The 19,379-nt window shown below is 38.7% G+C and overlaps 2 protein-coding genes across 3 annotated transcripts in view; one reads left to right on the top strand and one right to left on the bottom strand.

The window, feature by feature from the left end:
• Window positions 1-13,992, top strand: part of Kuz (zinc-dependent metalloprotease kuz) — a 94,245-nt gene extending 80,253 nt beyond the window's left edge. The window contains exons 3-15 of one of the 2 annotated variants that reach the window (XM_070669959.1): window positions 1,167-1,361; window positions 4,576-4,874; window positions 5,866-6,012; window positions 6,099-6,247; window positions 6,327-6,561; window positions 6,673-6,847; window positions 6,975-7,143; window positions 7,233-7,410; window positions 7,489-7,722; window positions 7,792-7,908; window positions 8,000-8,164; window positions 8,284-8,416; window positions 9,177-13,992. In XM_070669959.1, the coding sequence (XP_070526060.1) occupies window positions 1,167-1,361; window positions 4,576-4,874; window positions 5,866-6,012; window positions 6,099-6,247; window positions 6,327-6,561; window positions 6,673-6,847; window positions 6,975-7,143; window positions 7,233-7,410; window positions 7,489-7,722; window positions 7,792-7,908; window positions 8,000-8,164; window positions 8,284-8,416; window positions 9,177-9,316 (2,336 nt within the window). In that variant the 3' untranslated portion in view covers window positions 9,317-13,992. Of the gene's footprint in view, window positions 1-1,166; window positions 1,362-4,575; window positions 4,875-5,865; window positions 6,013-6,098; window positions 6,248-6,326; window positions 6,562-6,672; window positions 6,848-6,974; window positions 7,144-7,232; window positions 7,411-7,488; window positions 7,723-7,791; window positions 7,909-7,999; window positions 8,165-8,283; window positions 8,417-9,155 lie in introns of both variants that reach the window. The other variant, XM_070669958.1, reaches the window with a different exon arrangement.
• A 97-nt stretch (window positions 13,993-14,089) lies between these two features.
• Window positions 14,090-18,631, bottom strand: Hem (Nck associated protein 1 Hem). Its single transcript, XM_070669957.1, has 2 exons — window positions 18,407-18,631; window positions 14,090-18,329 (listed from the first exon to the last, which is right to left on the bottom strand). The coding sequence occupies exon 2, from the start codon at window positions 18,192-18,194 to the stop codon at window positions 14,826-14,828; it is 3,369 nt and encodes a 1,122-aa protein (XP_070526058.1). The 5' UTR covers window positions 18,195-18,329; window positions 18,407-18,631; the 3' UTR covers window positions 14,090-14,825.
• Between the last annotated feature and the right edge of the window lie 748 nt (window positions 18,632-19,379).

The following is a 19,379-nucleotide window of genomic DNA, read 5'->3' as shown; positions in this document are numbered from 1 at the left end:
TTTTTGTCGGCAAATGTGGTTTCTTTGCACTAACTAAGGTAAAATATTCATTGCACGTTTTATTGGAGATATTTTCAATCCGAATTATATTACTATCAAATTTAAATTTTTGAACTTTAAAGAGGTTTAACAAAAGAATAAAAAAAAAATCCCTCTTTTCGTTTATTATTTTCTTTCATATAAATTAATTTTGCAATTTAATTTATTTTTCAATGCAAACAAATTTATTTACAAAAATAATTAGATTATATTAAGATAAAAATTCAACAGACATAAATTAGAAATAAATAAAAAATTTTAATTGAAAAAAAGCTGGACAAATTAATTAGTGTAAGCAAATAACAGAATTTTATTTCTTATTTTTAAAATAAATATTAATGGAGTACACAGTTATTTTCTGTTAAAAGCAAAACCATTTAAATTTAATTAAATTAAATTTTGCCGAATTTTTTTTATTCGAAATATCAATATCACGTACACAAAGTAACTATTACAGAATATTTTTAATTCTGAATGAGAAAATTGGCACTGACCGTTTGTGTACAAAAAATTCTATTAAAGCGAAATTTTTTTTGCACACTACATTTACATGCTTATAAATTTTTCAACGTTATAATTAAATCAAGTTTGTGTTTCGTGCTGTTTAATTTTTTAAATTTGTTATCCTCGCAAAAAGATAAAAATGTACATGCATGCTATTAATTTTCCTACGTGCATCCTCGGTTAAGCGAATAAATTAGACAGCGGGACAGCACGAACAAGTTGCTGCGTAAGCCACCAGTTTCTGGTGCAGAAAGTTTCGCCGGGAGACAAAGTTTCTGCCATCATCGATACTTTTTCAAGCGAAACGAGAGTCGCATTCGTTCGAACATGGTTTCTTACTCGCGTGTGCATTTATCCAAATATTCGTGTCAGTTCCACAATTTTCTTTCCTTTTAGCCTTAACTGCGGAAACAAAAGACACAAAATCTTATTTTGATATTACGCTTTTGGAAAATATATAATAGTTATTAAAATATATTTATAATTCTTTAAAGACGATCTATGTATTACACGTAACGAGGGCTTCGTGCTTTTAAAGATTTATTGGCGCGATTACAATGATAAAAATTTCTACAGACGTTCTGGACAATGCATCTGATTAAGAATATATCTTCTGCTTTCAGGCGAGCCTGGTAGCCACGTGTTCGGAAGTGTCAGTGATGGAGTCTTCCACGGGAAGATAGTATCACCGAAAAGTGGTGCGTGGTACGTGGAAAGGGCGCATTACTATTTTCCGTCGCACGAGATAAACGAGACGCTGCACTCTGTGATCTATCACGAGAATGACGTCGGTGATCCGTACGTAAATATTCGACAAGGTAAGACGCAAAAATACGAGACTCCTTATTATATTATTAAGGTGCGCATTATTCATTCGTAAATTCGCGAGACTTATTTTATTTATCGTGAAAATGATCTCTAGAACATCGGGCAGTTTATCATAAATTATCAACGTTGAAACATCTGTCACTGGCATATTTTCTGTTTCCAACAGTGCACGTTTATTACAATCAGTTTTTTTTTAATAAAAAAAAAAAATAGCAAGATAAAATAAAATTAGTTGAATGTAAAATTGACGGAGGTAAAATATTAAAATAAAAAATTTTGTTGATTATTAAAAAATGCTGGAAATCACACTTCAATTAACGTTTACGAAATTATATCGTGAATATATGTATATATTTTTTTTTTTTTCGTTGCTTTCCACAGTTTGTAAGCTTTTGATTAGCGCATTTAGCTTATTTATATTCCGTAAACTTCACGAACGATAACGTAAACGGTGCGCTGGACTCGAGTCGCGAAAGTTTGTTTAATATCTGATCGAAACAACTTGTGTAATGACTTCGAACAAAGCCTGGGAGCTTTATGCACACGAAGAAGCGGCGTGTACCTAATATGCATTCGAAGAAAATGATAAATTTAGATTGGAAACGATTTAGTTAACTACTAGTTGGCGATAATAATTATTATGTCCGCCGTGCATGCAAGATTTACTAATTACAAGGCGGCCGTACGGTCTGAGAAGGTTTTTAAACGCTCGTTTGAATGTATTGTTCAATATGACGACCCCGAAGTGGCGCCTCACGACATCATGCACCTCCCTTTTCCACCCTTTTGTCACGCGATGCCTATCTTCCGCTCGCTTCGTGGAACATCTTCCGCTTCCTTCCTTTGGAACGATCTTCTTGATCGTCCTTAAAAACCGTGCCGATCCGTCAAAGGCCCAGCCTCTCACTTCTTAACTTAAGGGATCGAGGACGATTGTAATAAGAGGGACGCTTTTATAGACGTGTTAATTAACTTCCTGCTGCGTCCCGATGATAAAATAATACGTTGAGATTACACGGAACGTACTCTTACTCTCGCGCAGGCGATAAAAGTCTATTATGCACGAGAATGGAATTTCCATTTTAAAATTATTTCGGAATTTGTCTGAAAATTAGCCAATTCAAAGGGAATTGCTAAACCGTATTCCTCGGTGCGCACTATTGGAGAACGAACCAGCGGCTAGCGTAAGATAGCGTCGTTCAGACGTGGATATGGATATCGGGAAGTCCGCGGCGATACGAATTCCATGTGCCATTTAGAGTATCGTTCGAGAGGAAAGTGGTCCATTCGGCGCGCAGATAGAATTGCCGGGAATGCAGTCTCGTTCTGAACCGTGGCGTTGTCAGGGTGGACGTCGCGATCGGTGGATTTTCGTTCTGCGCAATCCTACTGTGCCTGTGGCAACGGTATAAACGGCCAACGTTGAAATAAACAAGTCGTATCGCGTATAATATTTATCGCGTTATCCGTCCATGGCGTAGACCGAATCCCGCTCGTCTCCGCTGTTTGCTCTCCGGGAACACGCCCGACGTTATGAGTTTGCTGCATTTATTGAAACATCGTACGGTAACGTAAAGAAGGGCGGAGTGGACCAGGGCGAAGTGCATTTCACGTTCCGGAAGCGAACTCTTTCGGAGTACGATACATTATTAGGCAATGTTGGAAGTTAAAAGTGAGACAAGGCCGCGAGGAGAAATCAATCGGGGAATTAAGTGGCGATCTTAGGTTGCGCGAGAATTTTAATTAATGTAGAAATACATAATTCAGAAATTTAATAATAACGGAGAATATTTAAAAAAAAATTAAAAAATAGGGGGAAGGTAACGTAGTTCGATTAGTCTTTCCGACAATATTTCTCTTATTTTTCATCTCGTTAAATGTCCATTAACGTTAGCACGGCATAGGTAGTGCTGATAATGGATAGCAATAATACAGACAGCCAATATCGTCACACCTGAAACGCCGAGTCATTAAAGCTCGCGGCTTACGGTTAACCAGTCAATAAAGCCGACAGCCGCGATTATCTCAGCTATATCGGCAGCGATATTGGTTCGTACTTATGCGAAACAACTTCGGAAGACAGATCGACAGAATGTCTGTTAGAGGATACGATATCAATCTTAGCTCGTCAGTGTTTGCACTGTTAGGTGTAAATCAAATATATGATTTTTTTTTCCCTGCCAGTAAACTGTATAAAAATTCCACTTCGATTTTATTAAAAATAAGTTTGTCCTAGATTTATAAATATTAAAAAAAAAAGAAGCCGAGAAGAATTACTTGCAATTTAATAATTTCTTTTTTTCTTTTTTTTTTTTAAGTAAGAAAGAACGTATAAGTTTCGGGAAGAAACGTAGCGAGCTTTAGGAAATTTATTATACCGAGGTCTTTTTGTCGGGATCGCCGGTCTAAAGTGCAAGTTGGTTTCCGATGACTCGGGTCGATCTCGCCCGCATATGCATGCATTTCCGCACACGTAACAACATTGTTATGTGCCACGGTACGACACCCGGGAGACCGCGACAAGGTCGCCATTAGTCGCCGCATTATATGCCTATATATTCGCTTCACGCAGATACATCTAGCGCATTGCGGGATTATGCCAATGATTAAGTCGCGTACGCCACTATTTTGGTGACAACGCGACTCGCGTGATGCAGATTGCGCGGTACGTGATCCTGGTACCCGCGTCGTTATTATTCGCTGCGTATTCCCACGTAGGCATCTTAGAATATATAGACTCCGGCTTACCTGCGAGGCACCTATGCGCGGAGCGCATGTATCCCGGTCCCATCGATGATGTAAGACTCCCACGTGGCCCGTGGATGTTTCGAGTTCCACCAGATTCAGAATTAACGGCAATGAACTTTGCCATTAATTAGGAACCTTTGCGGTTCACTTCCTGGCTCGCGATTCACACCCCCTAGATTTCCATCTATCCCAGTTTAGGAAGCAGAAATACCGACGACCTCTGCTATTACTTACTCGCAGAGGCACAGTTCGAGTTATAAATAACTGTACGTCGACTTGTTAAAAATCAGCATTACTATTTTGATAATTTTAATATAAAAAAGCTGATAGCTTTTTTTTTCCTTTAGATTTTTTTAAAGAATTTTTACTTTAATATTATATTTAATGTGAATAATAAAATGATGTAGTAAGATAATTAATATGCCAGATTCTTTTATCGTCGATAAATTTTTTCAGGTGATGGCGGCGGATGTGGTATTACTAATAGCGATGTAATAGATTGGATGGAAAGGGTGCAAAATTCCGCCCTACCGGATGATCCGCCTAAAACGGATCCATCGGCGAGCCAGAAGGAACCGAAACCAAATGTCGCACCCTGGAACGGTGACCGAGAGGCTCCCGGCCATAAATACACTAGAGAAGCTAATGAACCTAGTCATCGCAGGCCACGAAGAGCGACCAGGTCTGAAGAAAACAATACCTGCTCGCTTTTCATACAGACAGATCCTCTAATTTGGAGACACATCTCCGAACAGGTACTCGAAATTTATTTCGTCAGTTTGCAAACATGTTGAAACGTCTTTAAAATTTTTTTTTAGATTTAAAATCTATGCAATTTTTTTCAATTCTTTTTAATTACGAAACGTTAAGAATATTTGAACGCGATTTATATTTTATTCAATAAGAGATAAACTTTATATTTCGTATATTTTAAAAAGCTTAAAATCGAATGGAAAAATCTTCGCAGCACACAGAAATAGCATAGTTAATTAAGCTTGAAATATATTATATTTATTCTTTGGAGTTAAAAATCAAATCTATATTCTATTCTTTAATTTATCGAATGGCTAAAGAGAAAGAGAGAGAAAGTGAAAGAGCAGAAAACTAACATTTATAATCACGTGAAAAAGTGAGGCAAGATAGCAGATTGTTAGAAGGACGGAATGACCCAATTTTCGCTGGCAATTTGTAACTAGGGAATGCCAGTATTTTCTTACACAATAGAGAAATACCACGAATACCGACCGTTCTCTTTCTATGGTCACATTCATATGCGTTTTCGTCGACAGCACGGTCAGTGCAATTCCCCTTTGCATTTTCTCAACAAACCAGACACCATCTGCATTCCAGTGTTCTTTACAAAAAGAATATTCCTATCCTCGGCTTTGATATCCTCGTGCGCATAAAACGCGTTTCACTAAAAGCAATTATAATGATTTTTTTCAAAATAAATTTTTCAATAAGCTTCTCTTTATAGAAATATATTGTTCTATTCACAAAAAATATTTCAAATTTAAATTAATTTTTAATAAACGTACGACCATGCTTTTTTAAAATAATTAATATTTAAATTTAATTACAAGCTGTTTGATGTTAGAAATAAAAAATGTGTGTGTTGAAATTTCCATCGAGTACAAATAAATGAGTTAAAATTTTAAGAAATGTAATTTCCATTGCGTAAAATAAGAGACAGAGCTATCTTAAATAGTTATCACGCATACTCAACATTCTTATTTGTATTCGCAGCTGCATCACGACCCCGAGAAAACCAGGGAGGAAATACTGTCCTTGATCGCACACCATGTCACCGCCGTGAATTACATCTATAGGGACACGAAATTCGACGGCAGAACGGAACATAGAAACATCAAATTCGAGGTTCAACGAATAAAGGTAACGGTATCGGTGCCGAAAATAGTATCCACTGATGTGTGAATATTCGCTCGCCGAGCTGACACATTCGCTATATCTGATAACAGATCGACGACGAGGCGGCGTGTACACCTCAACAGCCGTACAGTGAGCCAAACCCCTTTTGTCTGGAGAACATCGACGTTAGCAACTTTTTGAATCTCCACTCTCTCTCGAATCATGAGGACTTTTGTCTCGCCTACGTTTTTACCTACAGGTAAGTAATTTAAATGCAACACCTCACGTTCGGTGCTTGATTTTATTTTCTAAATGTTATTTTCACGTTTTGTTGACAGAGATTTCACCGGCGGCACACTCGGACTTGCCTGGGTCGCTTCTGCGTCCGGTGCATCCGGCGGTATCTGTGAAAAATTCAAGACTTACACAGAAACCGTGTCCGGTTTATATCAATCCACCAAAAGGTCCCTCAACACCGGCATCATAACTTTTGTGAATTACAATAGTCGTGTACCTCCTAAAGTATCGCAATTAACTCTGGCGCATGAAATTGGCCATAATTTCGGATCGCCGGTAAGCTGAAAAAAATTCCTCAGCTTTTCTCGTAGACATATACGTTTAATCTACTCGGTGTATAGAGGTAACGCCTTCATCTTTTTTTTTTTTTTTTTTTTTTTTTTGCAGCACGATTTTCCACCGGAATGCAGACCGGGAGGATTGGAGGGTAATTATATTATGTTCGCCTCAGCGACGAGCGGAAATCGACCGAACAACAGCAAGTTTTCAAAGTGCAGCATTGGCAATATCAGCAACGTCCTAGATGCTATCGAGGATAATAAGAAGAGGAACTGTTTCACCGGTATTTTTACATCATGCTTTTCCTTCGCGTTATAGAAGTTTTCAGAATACAAAAAGCGGGATATAAAAACAAATGTTATTTCTAATATTTTTACTTGCCTGACAAAATTTGCATTTATTATTTACAGGAGCGTTTTGCGGGAACAAAATTGTGGAGGCTGGTGAGGAATGTGATTGTGGATATGATGACGACGAATGCGTGGACAAGTGCTGCTACCCTAAACAGTTGTCTGAGGTAGATAAGATTAAGAACGAGTCGGCGAAAGGCTGCAGTAGAAAGTACGGAACACAGTGCAGGTACGCGATATGTGAAAATAAAATGCATATAACATTGGTTAGTGTCTCTTCAATGCATATCCCTCATAAATGTAATTATGCGTTTGCAGTCCTAGTCAAGGACCCTGCTGTTCAAGTGAAACGTGCCGATTTGTGCCCCTCTCCCATCGAGTTCAATGTAGAGCCGAATCAGACTGCAGTTACAATTCTACGTGCAATGGAAGGTCCTCCGAATGCCCCGCACCGTTACCAAAAGCTAACAAGACTAGATGCAATGAGGGCACTCAAGTAATTGCGCTCTGTTATTCTGTGAATTGTACGATTTAATGGCTATCGACACCGATTTCAACAACGCGTTGTTTACAGTTGTGCATCAATGGGGAGTGCACGGGATCTATTTGTCTGGAGTGGAATCTGACAGAGTGCTTTTTAACGAGCAGCATCATACCGAACATCGACAAGCGAAAGCTGTGCGAATTAGCCTGTCAAAATGGGACTGATGCGTCGACGTGTCGCGGGACAAGCGAGTTTGCACACATGGTGGGATTACCCGAGGGCGGAATGAGTCTCAGACCAGGATCACCTTGCGATAATTTTCAGGTAAATTTTCCATTTTTTTTAATAATGAAAATAGCATGTTCGGATACTTAATTTATTATTTTTTTTCAGGGTTATTGCGACGTTTTCTTGAAGTGTCGAGCCGTTGATACGGAAGGACCTCTAGCGAGATTGAAAAATCTATTATTCAATAAAGAAACGTTATCGTCGGTAGCGCAGTGGATAACTGTAAGGGAATCTTATCTCTATTAATTATTTACATTTTTATTTATATAGATTTCCTAACGGTATATTATTTTTTTAATATTATTTGTTTTAGGAATTTTGGTGGGCGGTGTTATTAATGGGTATAGCTTTCATTATATTTATGGGATTGTTTATCAAATGCTGCGCTGTGCACATTCCTTCCACTAATCCTAAAAAGCCGCCTGCGAGGCGTATAAGTGATACATTAACGAGACCGATGAATACTCTTAGAAGAATGGTAAAAACATCTGTTACATTTTTTTATACAAAATTTCCTACCCACAGTTTTGAAGAGCGACATATTTGTGACATCTTGTATTTTACTATATTTTATTATATGCCATTTTTTTATTTTAGCGACATCCACATGGTGGTGGCGGAGCTGGACCAAGGAGTATACCTCCAAGAGGTCCAAGTCAAGGTGGACACGGAACGCGTGGACCATCTCATGGTTATGGCGAGGGTAGAGGTGCTCAATATTATCCAAAAGGTGAATTTGCTCGTTACGTTTCTATCTATATGCATTTCTCGTTGCTTGAGTTTAGTTCTTACGCTTGGACACTAATCAACATTACATACATTACATCGTAAAAATGCGTACATTTTAGTGTAAATAAAAAAAAAAAAAATTGCTAATGCGGATTAAACTCAAGTTAACGTTGTGCGCATTTTCTCATTTTTGTGTGACCCGCAACTACATCAATGTCTTTTCCTGTTTGCATCTTCCTCGCATTGACGCGCATCTATGACTACCCGATACTATCATTCTATGATCTGCAGAGGTGAGCCTGGGGCCTATATTCTTATGCTTAATAGGAGCAAATTCATGAATGCAAAATTCATCGCACGTATAAAACATTTTTATTACTATTTATAGATAAATCTAAAATATAAAATTCTTGCATTTGCTCCTAGTTCATTGTTCATGGCATTGCACTATTTTTCTTTCCTACTCATATATTAGAGGCATACTTCTTTTTCCTGATTTTGCATTAATTGCATTAATTGTACTTCCAGAATAATATCATTAGCTAGACTTTTATAGATTAAAAGAAATAGCATGCGAAAAAAACGCAGAAAGCGAGGAGATTAAAACGACTGAATTTCTATTGACCGTATTTTATTTAACTATTTTATTATACATAGTGGCAGCAATTCCTGCATATCCAATGTTACTTTTGGTTACGCGTTTAGTTTCATTGTCGAACGTTTTTCTAAACTTTAAACAGGATATCGCTCGGTTCCCACAGCTAGTGCGCCACCAAATAGCGGGCCAGCAGACAATTACGGCCGTTCCAATCACCCAGAGTTGTATGCAGGCGCCTATTCGGGTTCCGGCGGAGGGGGGAGGGGTGCAGCATATGAGATGAGACATCACAACAAGGTGTGACGATCTTAGAACGTCGTCAAGGACGAGGACCATCAACCGCGGTGTTGCACCACGAGTCGTTGTATAGAACGATTGCCAAATGCGAAGAAGAACCGATCCACTCCACGTGCGGGATGCGACGATGTCTCACAACTGAGATCGAAGCAATAACGACGAGTCACAGCACAATTGGTCGAACAGATTGAGAGGTTTGACGATATACTCTCACCTGAGTTGCGTAGAATAAAAAGCCGCGCATAGATACTAAGAAAGTACGCCTCGGTGATCAAATCGATCTCTCATTTTTGTTCTCTATTTGGTAGATGTAATTTCGCAGAACGGCGATGCGAAAAACCAGCTTAACCGGAATCACGATGACGTGGTAACGAATAATATATTACAGAAATCGTGAGCGCCGAGAATTTTATATATGTAATCTTTTTTATGTAGTACCAATTTGATTTTTCGCATTGCCGTTCAAAGAACTCGTCGCATGATCAAATTTTAGAATGCTTCGCCAGTGAAGGTGATATTGTTATATGATCAAAGTAATTTAAATTGACCTAACGTGATTCATTTCGCTTTAGTGATCGACGCTGTATTCGCAAAGTGACGAACGTGGCAGTGTTAAAAGAAAAAAAAAATGTGTATCTTCGTCCCTCGCCATTACGAAGATTCAAGGCCAAGATCGTGTAGTTTTTGCGTGACAGTGTCGTTCGAGACGTCGATACTTGTGCATGTCGCTCTCGAAAGTTAGACTAAGGGAATCTCTAAGATCTTGTTTGTTAGAGACTAACATTAGTTTAGTAGGAAATTGGCAATGAGACAATATATGTCCTTTGGTAAACGGCGCTTACCGTAAATGAGTTTTCCAAAGGCAACTTGTTATAATCGTATTCCGTTTATCGATAAATACGCAGTGAAAAGTCATCTTTTTAATCAGATCAAAATTTTATCATGACGTAATATTAAATGGTTTAGTTTAATTTCGAAATATAATATAGCAAACATGCATATGCAATTATAGATAAGTAAATCGAAACTGAATAAATCAAGGATCGATAATTTTAGTAACTTTTTTAAAGTTTTTATTACTTGATTAATGTGTAATCAAAAGTTTTAATTTTGGTTAATCAGTTAATCATGTAATAAGAAGAAAATTATTATTTTGATTACTCAATTAATCGAGTAAGCAAACAATAATTTTTTTCAAATTAATAAATAACTAAGTAATTAGTTATTAATAATTTATTATTAATTTTCTTGTCGATCCTTGGTGTAAATCGTTAATATTATTATAGACAGTTCATTTTTGTTTGCAATAATTAAAATATTTTTTACATGGCTTTCTGGAGCGAAATGACACCTTACCATTACCAAACCACCACAGGTCATTTACTTGATCTCTGTACCATTGTAGCATAATAATTAACAATATGTATTATTCTTATACTAATTTGTATTAGCCAATTTGGAAGCGAAGTTATACGAGATTATAAAAGAAATAAGAGCAGCAACAACAAAATAATACGTTTCTATAGCGATATTTCATTAATTATTATATAACAAATATGAACGCGATAAATATTATTAAGCTATGCTGATTATTATTATTAATTAGTTATATATTGCAAATGATAATTTATATCCGCCTATTGCGAATGTTATAAGTTATATTTAATTAAAAATGAGTTTTATAATATGCTATATTAAGTCGGGGGCTACACCGTAAACGCGCAATTATGCGTATAGCGGACCAAAGATGAGCCCTCTTATCGAAACGCGTGAACATGTTATATTATATATAATATATATACATATACATGGGCTCACACACGTACACAGCTGCATACTCGTAACCGAGAAACGCAAGATCGGTTCTTATCGTCGCGATGAATCGTATCTGGTGCTGTGAAATCGTTGGCGATACGATTAATGCACTTCCCTTCTTCGAAACGCCAAATCTAACACACGACTGAGTTCTTTCGCTCATATTTCTCAACGTCCTTATGTAACAAACGTTGAGACTAGCGCCCGCTCTTATTCGCGGTATATTTCATTTACAAATATAAAATAATAATGAACGTACGCGACATTTAAATTAGTGATAATAAGTCGAAACAAGTTTCAAAGGAAAGCTGTGTGCTAGATATTATTCTTCCTTTTACTTGATTGCTTTTTACGATTTACTTTTATCGTTTTTATGACTCATATTTTTAACAATCGAACAAGTACAATTTTTGCAAAACGAGATTAAAGAACAAACTAGTTTTGCGACGTTTTATTAACTTATTTATAAATATTACATAAAAATCATTCCTACAGCAGAACGTTTATCTTTTAAATTTTAACGCAGGTAAAAGATAGTGGATACACACATCTACACATTATTTTTATAAGATTGCGAACGAAACAAGATTCCGAAAATTTGGCATTGATTTTTATTTGTCGGACACGTAGAAATTTGTAGAGTATAAAAGCAGGAATACAATTGCATTTTTAAATATCGATTGGTGTGATTAATATATCTATGTCTATCCGCAATTGAATTACAACCTTCTGCGTTGTAACTTTAAGACTGTGTTTTATCTAGGCGGAAAGTTGGATATAGGGACGCAGGATTGAAACGAGAAGGTGCCAGCAAAATTGCTATAATACGAAATGCGAATCGTGTGGAAATGTACAATAGGCGCAATGTGATTAATAGGCGAATCATGCGAGACCTTGTGAGGAAAAAGAATGAGCGAGAGGAATGACAAAAAAGTGGAACGGAAAGTAAGAATTTTTTTCGGGCGTGCGTTGTGAGTAAGAGATCGCGATAAAGATAGATCGCGAGTGTGTATATTTGTGTAAATATACTGATATTATAAAAATGATTATATAATCACAACAGATGGTGAAGTGAATACAAAAAAAATACTTGTTTTTATATCAGATCTGTATTATAGCGAAATATTATTCTGTATTTTGTAATCAGAACGCGGAAGTTTAGGGATGGCGTGCGAGTGTCGATGTACGTGCGTGTAATCGAGCCTTTAGGTTTTAAGTATGAGTTTCTTTGGCGATCCACAGAGGACCGGAAGTGTCGTGCGATCAACGTATTTAGAAAATTTCAAGATTTCTTGCGTATAGGCGCAAAAAGAATTCCGTTAGGCCCCATTCGCAATCGCTCGTGATACTGTTGTACGATTTAGTCTATTTCGATTGTGAGCAACAGTCCGTGACGATTCACGGATAAGATTTACTGCCAATGAACGTAGCCAGGTAGCAATTCAAGTTTTAGATTGATTTTAATGCGTTATAGCATCGCTAGAAATCTTTTTTGCCAATTAATTACGGTCTTCTAAGCGTACAATAATAACGGGAATGTTTTAGAGAATTGTTAGACAAAGAAGACTTTTTGTACGTCCTTTTTTAAATTTAATTTTATGCAGAAGAGGATAAGAGCTTTTTCGTATGTTAAAAAAGAAAAAAAAGTGCGTAATAATGTCGTTCAAAAAGTCATCAAGAATTTATGGACAGTCATTTTGTTTCAAGCCACTGCCATTTAACGAGGTAGTTAGAACTTTCTTTCGGAACGATCCGACGTCTCAATCGAACGTTATCGGTGCGCAAACTATTTTTACTTCCATTTCACTGCCATTACCATTTCGAACGACTGAACCATGATCAAATATCGCAGGTACAAATTTGTACGCGACATAACGTGTATCTAAAAGTGACAAAATAGATAGCAATGCCTCGTTACGTTTCGAAAAAGCCTAAAAAGCGAGCGTGGAATGGGGTCAGGATGTAGTTACTAGTTAACAATGAAGTCGCTTGCGCGTACGAAAGGATTAATAACATAAGGATAAATTTTCCTTCATCATTTATCCCAGACCTCTAACTACATATGCTTAAGCTTATTCGTTTCCGCGGCATCTGGATTAAGATGCGACTTTAATTCCTCCGTGACAACGAGCTTCCTCTACGGGTTCGTTGCAGCTCCGCGTTGCTGTCGAGTCATCGTAATATACAAATTATCACGTTGACAAACGATAGCGAAATCTTCGCGGGCATTGCGATTGGCGTGTCATGTACTGATCTTAATCCAGAATCGCATTACTATGACACGATGCACACAATACACTACTCTATCACTTGTACATAATGTTAGAGAAGGAAAGAACAAAAAGAAAATCGAAGATTATATTTTTTCTATCGATCCAAAAACGTGGTGACCTATCAACATCGTGCATCCGGGATTATTTAAGCGTAATTTCGTGCCCTTTATACCAAATCACTTGGCGAACGACGAATCATTTCCCTGAAGACTCGTATGTTTTTATTTTAGAGCGTTACTTGGATATCACCGAGCACCAAGTGGCTCTTACATTTCGTGCCGTATACATATATAGGTATATATAGATATATATATCTCTCACTATTTTTAATCGATGCCACTTTGAATGATGCGTTCTTGAAGTGTATCTCTTTATTGTAAATTATTATAACCGAGCATGATACTGACCAATCGCTGAACGTAGCTTCAGACCACCACTCTCTCTTTTCCCAAAATGTCTAGAGCGCGGCGAGTGTTTTAAGGATATTATAAATAAAAGAATTATGATTGTGAAATATCTCTTGTGTTACGTTAATGTGATTAAAAGAGACAAAAACATTGTAAAGAACTAAATAAAGCATACATTTTACATTTATCTGTGCGTGATCTGTGCGTTAATTTTTTTAAACGGTGGTTTATATTTATCTGTGCGTTAATTTTTTGAAATGGCGGTGAGGATTAAAGATCGAGAATTGGTTTTGTACACATAATTTTATTTGTTATATAAACTATTGTAAAAGAGTTACAATTGTACATGTAAAAGTCATAGTGGGTAAATGACGATATCTACTGTGTGATACATGAATAATCGCAACTTTTAGCTTGAAGTCATGGTAGTTTACATCATGCATCTCTATGCAATGGAAAACTTTTTTGACATAAAATATAATAACATTTGATTGGAATTCAAGATATGCAATTACGTTACAAAAATGCATACGACTTCTATTACCATTACGATATTAGGAAGATTCACGAGAGTTATCGGTCGATTAAATTTTATTCGATAAAAAAAATTCGGAATCAAAAATCTCAGACAAGCGGAATCGAATTATATGCGATGAACGTACTTTAATATATTCGGATTAATCTGGCACGCGATCTTTTTAACAACGTAGGGAAATGGCTAAAGTGCGGACAATGTAAGCTTACATCGTTCTGTCGAAATATCGAGGAATAACTTGCAACGATAACTTTATTAATTTTTAAACAATATGCATTTACCACATTTTCATATTTTCGCTGACGCTTATGTTTTTCTTTTTTTTTTGTTAAGCGACGATAACCGAAAATTAATATCAAAATTATTATATATCGCTTATTTAAGCGATATGCAACAGTAAATGATTGCATCCGATTACAAGTGGACGTAAAAAAGTGGCCCTGAGTGGCAAGTTATAAATGCAACACCCCGTCTCGCGATTAATTTCACGGCTGCGAGTGCTCGAGCTTGTACACGTCGTGATATGCATTGCGTATCAGTGCATATGGAAAACAACTCTCCAACAAATCCATCGTTAAGAATGGAGATTCTTGAACTATTTGATCGAGCAGCAGGTACACGGATTCTCTGTTTCGAGTTGCCTCCTTGTCTGCTTCCTGCCCCAATCTCAACAAGCTCGACGACGCCAAAGCAAGAAACTCCTTCATCCTGTCTTCCATATCGTTTTGCCCGCAGATCGTAAATAACGCTCCGAATATATTATTTATTGCTGTAGCCATGCAATGTATGTTATTAGAATGTCCCTCGAGTGACGCTCTGTAAAAAGAATTATCGTTACGAGCTAACTTTGGAATAGAAACCGCCACGAAGACCATTAGCAAACAAACGAGCAGGTGCTCATCCTCGTCGACCTCAGCTTTTTGATTTCGTAGCGCAGTCGTTAGAGTAGGATCAACTTTGCAAGTTAAACCGGCGGCTGATGTCATTTCCGAAACGACGCGCATAGGATCGCCAGACGGTAAATGATGTCTGAAGTCTAATATCGAACTCAATAAAAATGGTATACGCTCCTCCAACACGTCGACCAATGCTGATTGCGATAATTGCCGAAAGCTGAGAATCACGCCTATTATAGTAACTCGCTGTAGAACGTTGTCCACGTGCTGTAGCTTTTTAAATTGCTCCTTCATTACTTCCGGCTTATCGAAATTCGTTCTTAATGAGATAAGCACGTCCTTGTTGCCAGCTACTAATTTCTTCAACTGTTGTACTTGACTGGCGATATGCCACATCAAGTTCTCGTTCAGCATCTTCATACCGTATGGTCCGATCAATTCTGCAAGTGACCTTAGCTCGTTAATATCGGAGAACTCCTCGGCATTAAAGGGTATGGCACCTTCGACCGACAAGCTGACGAACGCCCGTTGATTCGCAGAGTAGCAAATATTCCCGGCGCTAACTCGCCTCAGTAAGACATCCGAATACCATTGTGTGTAGAGCGCGGCGATGGTTTTGTCACCGTGGCTGTCCAGCTCCTGCGTTTGCTGCAATAATGCGTTATTAAATACACGGGTAATATCTATATGTACGTAATTTTCAATGGTCTGAAGAACGTTCATATAAGATCTAACGCTGACGAAGAGCTCGGACGGTTTCGCTATTTCGCTGGTGTCTGGATTATACATGACCATTCCTACGAGTGCTCGAGCGAATCGCGACTCGAGATGTTGATGCAAATACTCTCTTGGTGCAAATGTATACTCCCACACATTAATAGTGGGGCAGTAATTAATGGCGTAGCATAATTCTGTGAGAGCCATGTGCAGTTTATCCATCGTCGTCAATTCCTCGCGAGTTTTCCGGTAGCTCTCGATACCAGGCTTGTGTATTTCGTACATATTTTTTTTATTTTTATCTTTTTTCTTGCGGTTAACAACTTGTGAGATTAACAATGCGCAGTGCTTCGGTAATAATTTGTCGCTCATGTTACATTGCTCGTCGCAAATAGTCGTGATAATATTCTTAGCTTCTTTGGCCATTTCATCCAGGAACATATTGACAACGGAAAGACTTCTCTCGCGAATGTGATGACGTTCCTCCGGACAGAGCTCGTGCGTGCAACTCTGAAAATGACTGCATATGAGCGGGAAGGCGACGATATATCGGTTCTGAGCCGGGAATTCAAGACACATATGGAATTGATCCTCGAATATTTTACTGTAGAAGCAGAAGATAGATAAATCAGACGTCTCAACTAACATTTCATCCAAATTATCGACCATTTTCGTGTGGAAGATTACTGTGTCCATGAAGGAAGCCAATTCTCTGTTGTCAGCCAGATTCATATTGCATTTTGCAATAGACATATAGGCCTGAAGCCTAATCCAATCCAGTCGGAAGGCACGGAAATCAAACAATTCATTGTCTTCGACCTGCTTTACAGTCAGACTAGCTATAGTTGAACACATATCGCTTAGAATCGCGCCCTCGTCCTCCGGACAAACCGGCAGATTTTGTATCATCTGATGTAAAGCCGGGGCGTCGAATCCCGCAAGAAATTGGACGTAATACCTTTGAAGCACCTGAGAATATTTTTTTACTAATGCACGTAATTCCTCGCAATGGAAAAGCAATTCAGGCAACTGACGATCTACTAAATCTTCACCGCCTCGTCCTTTACCTTTACCTTGAATAGGAGGATTATCTCCATGTCGCAGCAACCACAGTACTTCGTCTCTTGCGTGAGAGAGTCCCATTAATACCAGCAGTGCTTTCGGTCCTAGAAGGCCAGGCTGGTCAGTCAAAATTAAACCTAATTCTTTCAAGGCAGTCCTCAAGAATTTTCTTCTCTCTCGATGCCTATAGCCAGCTTTTTGTACTGCTTGATTATAACATTCTTTCACCTCCGATACTCTTTTGCCATAACCTTTCATACCTTCAAAAAATGTTTGAATATATTGATGTATATAAATTACTTCATCTCTGAATAACGCCAATACCCAACCAGATTCTAAAGCAGTAATCCACAGTTTGCTTGGCTGCTCCTGACTCAGAAACGTGTGACAAAGTGTAAATCCAAGAATCACCCACCTCTCAATTCTATCTAAACTCAATGTCTCGCAAGACATAGTGTCTGTTGCCGCGGCTTTCAATATTTGGCCAGGACTTCCGACAAGGCTCAGTTTTTGATCGGCTCTCCATGTGTCAGCGGATAAATTTCTACCGGGATACACAGGCCACAGCGAAGTCAAGGCATTTTTCAGCAATTTAGAATGTGGTACAAACTCCTCAGAAAGTTTTTTCAAAGGTGCATCGTAATCCATAATCATCTGCCCTAAACGAGGAAAGCTAGGATCTGACTGACTGTGTACCATTTCATGCGCAGCATTGAAGAGCCCTAGCACTGCCTTGCGATCTTCTACCCGTGACAAGAGAATCATTAAACTGACATACGTGATTACAAGGTCTAAATATCCTTTGGTTAAGTCAAAATTTATTGTGATATCCATGTGAACGCCGCAAGCGTCCATCGTAGTCAAAAGCTCGCACACGTTGTCTTTGAAATCCAGCAGATCGACAAATGTGTAATAATACAATGACAGAGATTTTATTATCTCATTGCGAATATTCATAATTGTCTGCAGCCCTTTTATATCGATGTTAGGAAACTTTCTGACGATGGTCTTGATCGAGGACTCCAGCGCCTTGTCGGACAGGAAGGCGGGCTTGGACTTGGCATCGCCACAAGCCTTTTTAATATTGTAAATGCGAGTTAACATACCTACACCACGGTCGTTCAGAATAATCAGCTTCTCTGCCAGCTTTTGCTGGCTCGGCATGATGGGTCGAGCCATGACCGAGCTGCCGATAGTCTCCTCACGCAATTAGCATCACCTGCCTGTTTGTTTGCTGCACGTAAATGACAGCGATCGCTCGACCCCACCCCTGGACGAGTAATTTATCCCACCGGATGCGTCGAGTTTCGTGTTCTGTAAAAAAAGCGACGGTAGCATCGCGCGTCTCACGACTACTTGCGACGAACTCATCTCGCGATCCGTACACTCACCTCTCGTGCCGGCGAATTACATGTTGCATGCGAATTTTATACGTATCGTAATACGACAGGCCCGTGGTAGCTGTTTCTCTCTCCGTATACTTGTGCTGTACTTTACGACACGACAAGTACCGCGGGACGTTTCCCCTTTCCCCGCAAACCCCGCTGACCGCCGTCGTAGTTGCCGCTGGTGAATACGCAATGCTGCCAATGTGACAGTCGTAACAGCCCAGCCGCGCCAGCTAATCAGAAGACTCAGAGCCAGCCAATCAAGAGGATCATACGATCCCGGAGCTAACCAACCAGACGCGCCGACCGTTACTCTCCGTATTCCGTTTGAAATCATGGCTGAGTTAACATCGCTCGTGATACCTGGCGTATTTCGGTGAGTAATATTCATCTAAAAGTACGCGGAGTACGGTCAATAGGTACCTATAATATGCGTTATGTGTTACAGCAACTGTGTTACAACAAAAAGTGCCACCTTGGACAACGGATCGACGAGCATCGAGCAGATTTTCGGAGGAGGCCGGGGTCAAGCTGCAATGGCGATTACAGACGGCGACGGATCCGCGGCTGCGACGAACACCGAGGCCGAGAATCGTCGAGATCTTCATCGTAAGGTAAGGATTTTTTCATTCCTTGTTACATATTCACGACGATCTCGCGATCGACAGCAATCATTTTGCCCTCCGCGGTCCGGTGTCGCGAGAATGATTTTCGGTACCGTGAGCAGGAAATATCGGCGATCGAACGAAACGACTCCACCGCTTTTTCTATGAGCTTCTATCGCGAAAATCATTTTTATGGCAATGCTAATCTAACGTCTGAATGAGCAATTATACGCGGGGCGAGAATAATTTCGCAAGGCATACGCAAAAATGCGAGCGGCGAGCTCGAAATATTTGAGACAAAATCTGCAATATATATATATTGCAGATTTTGTCTCAAATATTTCGTCTTTATTCTGCAATGCCGTCAGTCG

The sequence above is a fragment of the Cardiocondyla obscurior genome, linkage group LG20, assembly GCF_019399895.1.
Source record: "Cardiocondyla obscurior isolate alpha-2009 linkage group LG20, Cobs3.1, whole genome shotgun sequence".
NCBI lineage: Eukaryota > Metazoa > Arthropoda > Insecta > Hymenoptera > Formicidae > Cardiocondyla > Cardiocondyla obscurior.
Note: the sequence above shows the minus strand (reverse complement) of the source record. Positions and strands in the feature narration are given on the sequence as shown.

Coding starts and splice junctions, on each gene's coding strand:
- Hem (XM_070669957.1), bottom strand. CDS start 18,194: ATGGCTCGACCCATCATGCCGAGCCAGCAAAAGCTGGCAGAGAAGCTG.